A 9,978-nucleotide genomic window follows, 5' to 3' on the forward strand; every position below is an offset into this window, starting at 1 on the left:
GAACTTTCTTTAGAAAGTGCGGGTATAATTAATACACAAAATGCTACAATAATTGTCTGTTATTAAGTATTATAATTAAATGAAAAGATCTTAAGGCTGAATATTAACAGTAAATATTCCAATTATCCTTGCACTTAAATATACCGGTAAGTTTAAATTTTTGTTAAAATTTAATTTTCAGGTTTTTTGATACACTTGAAAGCTTTTATGAGACAAATAAAGATAATGGTAAGTACTTAACAAGAGTAAAATTTTCTGCATATAGCACAAATCTGCATAAGTATTTTAAAATTCCCTCAGAAGTACAAACATTTACCTCAATAATGAAATTGAAATTTTTTTTATGCTTACAGAAAGAAAGGTCTAACATCTACAAGTCTAACTTATTCTAATAATTACTTTTGAAATGTATACATTAGTGTAAGGGTTATTATATTGAATATGATTTTAAATGTAACTGAGTATTGTGTTGACTGTTACAGATCAGCTGGTAGGCGTACATTGTACACACGGAGTTAACAGGACAGGTTACGTGGTCTGTAGATACATGATCGAGAGACTCGGGTTTGAACCAGACAAAGCTATGACAGGTATAGAGGAACATGTAATAGGTAGATTTCCATGTACATATCATGTATTTTGAATTGAGTATTGCCCTGTCACTAGATTCATTAGACAAAAGTTCTGAAAATAAGCTGTGAGTTTTTATTAGGGATGTCAAATCGGTCAATATTTGATAATCGGTTACTCGGACGTTTTTTCCGATCGAGTACCCGGGTACTCAGTAAAATTGTAAATACTTGTACAAGTCTGTTAATTTTCTTACAATCAGTATTATTAAACCTCAATGTTGTTTTTATGACGTTTTTAGTGCATGTTTATAAACATCGAGTCCAATGAAAAATGATTTATTGTACTTAATTTATTTATCTAAAAAAATAACACACACGAAAGACATCAATTTCATACACCAAAAATTACAAATGATTTACATTTTTTCTTTGGGAAGACGATTTAATCAATCTGCTACGTAATGATCACATTAAAGAAACAGTAGGAAGGGCCATTGTTTGGATCCCTTGTTGTGTTGTATTACTGTGTCCCCCGTATACGCTAAATTTACTCCGCATAGCTGACTTTAAACATTAATTATAGTCTCTTCAATTACATGTATTACAAAAAATATTATTTTCTTTACAATTTTAAGTCGGTAGAGGCATTCCTATGCAAGTCAGATTTCGGTACCGTTTACTAAATAATTTAAAAATGATTTAAAGAAACCAGAACAGAACGAAAACAAACTATTGAAGCCATTCAAAAATTAAGGCTTGCAAAAGGATAGAAAAGCGGGTACCGTATATACTCGCCTATAAGTCGGTTTTTTGGGAGTTCATCTCTGGTCTAAAACTCTTTATCCGACTTATAGGCGAGCTATCAAAGTATGGTTTTATATGAGGTCAGTCCATCTGATATACAAGCTTATTAAATACAACCGACTTATAGGCGAGTATATACGGTAATTGGTCACTAGTTAGTTGTATATACAGCCACAGGCGATAACGGGTGTTTTACAGGTGTAGGCGACGGTACTCTTATTATCGTATAATTTTTGATAAGTTTTTTTGATAAATATATGTACTTTGGAATAAGAAAAAAATATACATCCGAGTAACCAAGTACAAGATTTAGTATTCGATTACCGGACGTTCAATCGAGTACCCGGTTAACCGGGTACTCGTTGACATCCCTAGTTTTTATTACTGGCTTAACCAGAAGGTATGAGTATGACTATTTTGTTTTATGCTAGAAACAAAAAAAAAAATCATAGCATTAGTTATTATTTATTTTTGCTACACAGTTTAATACTTATTTCAAATTATTTAAAGCAAAAAATTTTATATTATAATTATCAACTGCCACAGGAATGTTCTTCAATCATTGACATTTTTTTTGACTTTATTGTAAAGATTGATATGGGTGGAAGGAACTATCCATGGTATCCCTTGTAATCTACTGTTAGTTACAATTTAATTTTCAATACTTGTTAATGGTGTTTAGGAACATCATGAATTTGTGAATAAAATAGTACTGGTAGTCTTAATTTTATGTCCTTTGTAAGTAAAGTAAGTAAAAGGAAACAAACAGTAATGGACAGAATGTTGTATTCAAGTTTTATGTACCTGAACATATATATACCGGTATCTATATAATTACTATAGTTTACCATGAAGCAAGAGGGTACCCAGTAGAAAGAGAAAACTACATTGAAGACTTAAGAAACAGACAACTGTAAGTGAATAAATGAATACAAACATAATGATATGACATAAGGTGCCATTAATGGTTTTACTTTGTTAGATATGTAGATCTAAATAAGTCTGGCACAATGCTTAGATTTTTGTATGCCAAGAGACGAAATGAGTTTCAGAGACTGTTTCAAAGCTAATTTTAAATACTATCTATACTACAGCATTCAGTGTAAGAGCTTTTATTTTTTCTTTATAGAAACCATGAATACAAGTATGAAGGTAGAGACAAGCTTCCCATGAGAAAAATTACACAGGGTTGGAGACGTGAACGACACCATAATGGCAGGCAAAGAAACCATGAAAAGGACTTTCCTCACAATAGTCACCATCAAAATAACCAGCATCAAGACTCACATGAAATGTATGGTGATCAAACTTGGCCTCAACAGCATCAGGAACTGGAATGGAGAAGAGACAAAGGTCACATGGATCATTATCATGGAGACCAACAACACTGGGATGACAGGAGATATCAAAATGGTAGGAGAGATTACAGATATCAAAACAGGGATGGAGGGAGACAAAATTATCACAATAAAGACTGGAGATACAATGGTCCGAGATATCACCAACATCAAAACAATGGGCATCAGCACCCTCCTCAAGATAATTATTTCAGGCAGGGTTATAGGAATGGCTACAATGATGAAAGGTTTGATTATCACTCCAGACAGAACAGGCATCATGGACACTATCAGGGTGGTGGATCCTATAGAAATCAGAGGGGTGGACAATATAAATCAAGGAATGATAGATCTTCTGATCAATGGGAGACAGAAAATCGACCACAAGTCAGAAAAAGACATGATTCTAGTGAGGTGAGAAGTGGATCTCAAAATTACAAACGTCAGTGTTCTAAAAAAGATGAAAAGGCATACAACCAATGTGAACAAATGTTAATATCAGATTCCTGTAGTTAGTGTTAGAAAATAATGACACAGCCAGGTCAGCACATGCAGGGGACGGCAAAGATAAAACCTCTCCTGAGTCTACATCCAAGGGCAGTTCAGCACAATGTTCAAAGAAAGGGAGGCTTAGAGATAAAAAGACGGATAAAGAACTGCAGAATTCTGCAGAGAGAGGACTGGCAATATCACATGATCACTAATAATGACGGTTTTTAAAGTGAAAAGTCGAACCTTAACTATACAATTGGAGATACAATACAATATTATACAGAGTTCTATCAAAAGAAGGAGAAATGGGTATATTAAGGCAAAAACTGCGCAAAACGGAGATTAAACCTTTGATAATTACTTCTCTAGGTTCATATCAAACAATACTCTGTCTACTGTTCAGCACCAAATTGAAATTAGTATTAGTAAATGACTCCTATGATTGATAAACAGATAAAGCATATTGTGATTTTACAATACATTGTTTTATTTTATTGTTGATACGAAAATACAACTTGTTGATATTTACCAATAACCTAAACTGCCATTTGAATACTTGTATAAACAATTCCAATTTTACTGTGCTAAAAAGGAAAGAAAATCAAGCATATAATCCTTTTAATGGCCTAACCATTAAATATTTTTTATGGTTGTTTATTTTTTTTTAAGTAGGTATACAATTTAAAACACTTATCAGGCATTTGACATAACATACATGTATTTTTCTAAGATAAAAAATAGGCCTACTCTACTTATTAAGTAGAGATCATTTAATTTGTTTAAAAAATTTTTTTTACATAACAAAATATGTAACATTAAGTGCCTGTGTAATTTAAGTTTAGTTTTTACCCTGTTCATCTTATTTTACACAGAATATTGTAGTTATGAATAAAACAAGAAGTTTATTTATTTACAGTGTTACAAATGCAAAGTTTTGAACTTAATTGCAAATAAATTTCTGTGATTTAACTTTTTCTAATCTCCTTTATCGGTACAAAGGTCTGTTGGCTCAAAATAATGATAGACAAAGATTGAACGCTGAATCTTTTTTAGCAGGCAATATAAATAATCCTTAGGGATTCACTGCAGGCTTATAAATACTGGTACTGGTACTTTAGAATGAATCTGCACCAAAAACTTAAACCTGTTCACTCATCTGGAAAATGTAGGTCAAATCAATCACTCAAAGCAAGCCTGGTAGTGTGCATACTCAGACGTATCATCCATGCAAGTTTGGTCAACATAGGGCTTATAGTTACTGGCTTGGAAATGAGACCTGCACCAAAAATTTTAACCTGCTTCAAAAGCATTAACCTGGTCATTCCTTTGCTGAAATTGCAGCATCTGAAACCTTGACTGGTATCTCTGCATCTCTGATTAATGTAGGGCATAATAGTACAAAAGAAAACTGCACCAAAAACTTTAACCTAGGACACCAATGCAGATGGTATCAAATAAGCTCTCTCACTTTGTTGAGGTAAACTAAAAACTGACTTGACTAAGTTTGTTCTCAGTTAATGGTCTTCAGACCTGCCCTGGGGGTCATAAAACTTAGATGAGCTCACTTTTCTTATTCATACAAGTGTTGCCCTAGTTGGCTATACATTTATGCCATTTATGCTTAAAATCATTCAAAATAAGAGTTAAAGAGGACAAAAGAAGACCTTAATCTGTCAAAATGTTAAGAAGATTTATCTATGTAGGCTAGATTAATTAAATTGATTAATAAATGTCACAAAAGGGATCCAAAGATTTAAATTATTTAAAAACCATCACAACGATCTCTTCTTCTAGGATTTGAAATGAAAAAAAAGATATTAAAAATACTGCAGTTTTTCAATACTTGTAAGCTAAAACAAGTGCCCAATATCTCAAGCTAACTATCGCTTTACATGTTATTACTAGTATACAGTAAAACTCAGTTATATCGAAGTCAGTGGGACTTGCTTCGAAATTGCTTGAAACTGAAATTGCTTCGCAATATCCGTAAGTCATTATATCAGTATAAGGAATTCTATTAATTTATATGGCTGGGGATCAAAGATAACTGCACTATATCCATAAATTCAATATCTGTGTTTGCACTAAACGAATTTTACTTTACTATATATCACAGTCTGTATTGTGTTATGACAAGTACTGGTATTTAATAATCTTTTCATCACATCAAATGAATCATCCAGAATCAATCTCTGTAATAATTCTCTCCGTGGTCCGCCAGAGTTTCTTGCTAAGTTCTTTATCATAAGCAGAATTCGGGACCCACTTAGAGTGGTCATACAAACTACAGTCCATATAGTAGCCCCCAGTTTGTATTGCATCATCCAGTGCACAGAACAGGATGGATTGAGCACCCTCCAATGGGGTCTGAAGTTAAAATTAGTGTCAGGAAATTTATTTGTTGAAAAATAAAAAAATATTAAACATGCATATACGATATGAAAATTTTGGCAAGATGCAAAATTAGCAATTTATCTCAAACAATTTCTACCGGGTATATATTTTTAGTGAGAAGTAATTTTAGCGATTTAATAATGTCAAGAGTGATATCTTTAACAACTGATGATATCTTTTGAGAAAGTTGTAAGGAGTATCAAAATCATGTACCTTTAAAAATGGTCTCATAACAAACGTTATGATGAACTGTAAAATCCAAGGTAGATTTCTGAACAGTTCACTGGTGACTGTACCAGGATGAACATAGCTTACTAGTATATCTGTAAATAAAAAAAATAAAACAACAACAACATCAACTTTCTCAACTTGTAAATGCATATACGCAGTTTTAAGCACAAACACATTAATATGAGATTGCACAAGTGATGTAAGTAACTCTTCTTGATTTGACCTTGTTACTGTATTTCCATTTACAGTAAAGCAGAGTTACAGTAAGCATGCTTATAATTAATCCATAAGCAATCTAAAAAAGTATTATGAACATAACAGGTATAACAAAATTTTGTTCAATTAAATAAAAATTCTTCTTCCCTGATGCTTTTCTTTCAGCACGTCTTAGTGCACATTTAGTTTCATATCATAATTGAACTTTCATAAATGTAAACATTAATACATCAAGCATACTTGTATGTGCTGTTCTTCTGGCAAGTTCCTTTGTAAACAACAGCAGGGCAAGTTTAGAATCATTGTATCCCCCCTAGTGAACCCCTTATGGACCCACACTGTGTCCCCATCCACTGATCCCCCCAAACTGGCAATGGAGCCCACGTTCACTATCCGTCCCTCTGAAGATTTCTCCAGCATGTCTACAAATAATGTAATAAATAAAATGTTTAGAAATTAGGATGCAATTTAAACATTTTCCTATTTAAAAATTTTAGTACATGCAAATAAGTGAAATATAGAATTACTTTTTACCAATAAGAAGTTTTGATAAAAGAAATGGTCCATAGTAATTTGTTGCAAATGTTTCTTCCAGTCCCTCAGGTGTAACAACTTCATTCCAATCTATAATTCAAATAAGATGGTTGAAAAAACTCACAATATTTTTTATCTACCGTAATTTATTAGAAAAAAAAATGAAGAAGTGTCTGACACAGTCTGACACTGGAATTGATGTGTCTGACCATGACTTGAACAAAGAATCTCATACTGAGTTTCTGATATATACATGTACTCTAAATTTGCACACATTAAAAGCACTTACTTACTACTGCAGCATTGTTGATAAGGATGTCTACACCTTTCTCTTCCTTTCTGACGATATCCGCAAACGACCTGACAGATGACATCAAACTCACATCAAGATGTCGAAACACTACACTCTTATTTCCCGTCAGTTGGATAATTCTGCTTTTCGCGGCCTCTCCTTTTTCTGTATTTCGACAGGTGACCGCCCAGTATTCCGACGGTCCGATAGTCCGACAGCCTAGTAGTCCGACGGTCCGATAGTCCGACAGCCCAGTAGTCCGAAGGTCCGATAGTCCGACTGCCCGGTAGTCCGACGGCTTGATAATTTGTAGTCATATATAACCAATTCCTTCAGCAGGAAAGTGGAAGGATTACAGCTTGTCTGCGCATGGTTGGTATAGAAAGTTGGTATGGAAATTTAAGTATATATATGAAGCATTATCACCCCCCATAAAATAAGTTTTGGTTCTGGTTTTTGTATGCCCCCGTAATCAAAGTATCGGGAATACATAGCTTTTTAATACATTTTTTGCTATACTCTAATGAACAGCTTTCTATATATTAAGTACTAATCAAAATGTTTATTACATTGGACTAACAATTTCACTGTTGACTGGCCTGCTGGTCCAACATAAGAATTGTTAGACAGCAACGTTGCTACAATTTTGACCCCAAAGCAATACAATGGTTTGATTCATATTTAAGGACAGATGATACAAAAAGAAAATTCCTGGATTGGTATATATTTTTGGGCTTAATTTTATCGCAATCGATGCATATAATAGATTTCTAGACTCCTATAGAGAAATTGCAAACGTCTGTGTTGTTCAAAGACCTGCTCTTCTAAAACCATCTTTATTAATCTACACAAATATTTTTTCACTTTAGATTCCATGTTTTTGCAAATTTGAATAAGAAATTAAAAACTACGCAGTGAAAGTTATTCATATTACTCATTTAGGGGGGGGGGCACTATGATTTCATAGTGTGAAAACTAAAATAGCGAAACTCTTCATTTTTATACCATGAATAATTTACATTAACTTCAATGCACATGCACAGTTTGGGGAAAATCTACTGTCCAGTTATTATTAAAGGGACCGTCTCAAATACAGGTACAATATACCAAAGGATTATATAGGAAAATGCCAATTTTATCACTTTAAAGCAAATTATACAAATACTAAAATATACTTTTTGTTCAAACTAAAATATTTTATGAGTATTACTGTATTGTACATTATATGTAAGAAATAAAACACTCTACCGTCTTAAGCTTGTTACCAGAGGGGGCATCTAAAAATGCCAAAAATTAACGAATTTTCCTGTTTTTATAGAGTACTACAAAATATGATGGGCACAAAGGATTTATAGGAAAACATACTGAAATTAATGGAGAAATTCTCAGATTTCTATGTTTTTAATTTCAAAAGCGTATCTTTATTACTTTTTCTTAAATAACATTTTATTAACCGTTTCTTTAAACGTTTTAGTTTACATTAACGTCAAAAAGACACTGTAACGACGTCAATTGACCTATCAATTGCAAAATCGTTAAAAATCAGTTTTATAGAATTTTGATTACATTCTTAAACTTTTTTTTTATAAATTTTGTTTAATTTTATTAATTGAGCGAAAAAAATGCTCAAAAACAGTAAATATGCTTCATTTTACTATGGTGCGCGAAATGTTGCGCAATGAAAACTACAATCGGCCCCCATAAACATGGCCCAAGTTGTTATTTTCAAATTCTTTGACAAAAGTTTGTTTGTATCATAGGGAACCCCGATCCTTCAACTGGCGTCGGAATTTCATAAATATTATGGATTCTGTTGAAAATTACGCCAGAAGATGGGCCAGATATGAAAAAGAAGACGTTGACACCTTGTCAGAATGGATTAAATGTATCAGATCCATGTTAAAGTCACGTATTAAAAGATTGAGGGGCAAAATAAAAACCATCTATCCTTCTGTGTTCAACAAACCAGAAGTGAAAAAAGAATTAGATAGATTACACGATCAGTATGTACTGGTTCCTGCCGACAAAGCAGGTAACAACATTGTCTTCGTTTGTAAGGCTCATTATATAAATTGCATTCTAGAAGAACTTGGATTTAATTCTACAAGTGGTAATCCTACTGATACTCATACTTCTCTTTCTAAGGAAGAAATTCTTCAAAATCACCTGTCAGTTTTGAATACTTTTAATATTCCACAGAGCCAAAATGAATTTGAACTACCTTATATATATTGGATTCCGAAACTTCATAAGAATCCTTACAAACAAAGATACATTGCAGGTTCCAGTAAATGTTCAACCAAGCCTCTTTCTTTACTCATCACTAAGATATTGACAGTAGTGAAGGAAAAACTTCAAGAGTACAAAAACAAGATATTCAAGAAGTGGTGTAAATCAGATGTGGATACTCAAAAAATCCAAAGAACTTTTGCACAATTTGAAATCACAAGATTTTACAGCTTAAAAAGTTGGGACTTTTCAACTTTATACACAACCATTCCCCACGACAAATTAAAATCCAGGCTTTTTGATATCATTGACAGCTGCTTCTTCAATAAAAATGGAACTCGTAAATTTACTTACCTCGACATTGGTCATTTGAAAAATTATTTTGTTAAAACAGATTCTGATTGCACACAAAAGTACTCTGAGGTTGACATCAAGAAGATGCTTGAGTTTCTGATTGACAATGTCTATGTGGTTTTTGGAGACCAGGTATCCCAACAATCTATTGGAATTCCCATGGGTACAAATTGCGCTCCGTTATTAGCAGACTTATTTTTATATTCATATGAAGCAGAATTTATGCAAAATCTTCTGCGTGAAAAGAAGAAAACACTTGCTGTGGCCTTCAACTCGACATTTTAGATATCGAAGACGTATTGTCAATTAATAACGATAATTTCCATTCCTACGTCGATACGATATATCCTGGTGAGCTTGAGATAAAAGATACTACAGAGTCCGACACTTCTGTTTCATACTTGGATATTTTACTTGAAAAAGACACTAATGGTAATCTAACAACCAAGCTTAGATAAACGGATGATTTAACTTTTTTTCGTTAATTCCCTTACTTATGCAGCAATATACCTTCATCACCTGC

At 32.9% G+C, this 9,978-nt stretch overlaps 1 protein-coding gene and 1 pseudogene across 1 annotated transcript in view; one reads left to right on the forward strand and one right to left on the reverse strand.

Annotated features, from left to right (window-relative positions):
• LOC134231064 (RNA/RNP complex-1-interacting phosphatase-like) overlaps positions 1 to 4,078 on the forward strand; it is a 13,499-nt gene extending 9,421 nt beyond the window's left edge. The window contains exons 6-9 of the mRNA XM_062712962.1: positions 182 to 228; positions 483 to 590; positions 2,220 to 2,289; positions 2,506 to 4,078. Of these exons, the coding sequence (XP_062568946.1) occupies positions 182 to 228; positions 483 to 590; positions 2,220 to 2,289; positions 2,506 to 3,229 (949 nt within the window). The 3' untranslated portion in view covers positions 3,230 to 4,078. The remainder of the gene's footprint in view (positions 1 to 181; positions 229 to 482; positions 591 to 2,219; positions 2,290 to 2,505) is intronic.
• A 1,029-nt stretch (positions 4,079 to 5,107) lies between these two features.
• Positions 5,108 to 7,170, reverse strand: LOC134231061 (retinol dehydrogenase 12-like; annotated as a pseudogene).
• Positions 7,171 to 9,978: the final 2,808 nt, after the last annotated feature.

Source organism: Saccostrea cucullata, unplaced genomic scaffold, assembly GCF_032062105.1.
Source record: "Saccostrea cucullata isolate Sc308-1 unplaced genomic scaffold, CSIRO_AGI_Scuc_v1 ctg3988, whole genome shotgun sequence".
Taxonomy (NCBI): domain Eukaryota; kingdom Metazoa; phylum Mollusca; class Bivalvia; order Ostreida; family Ostreidae; genus Saccostrea; species Saccostrea cuccullata.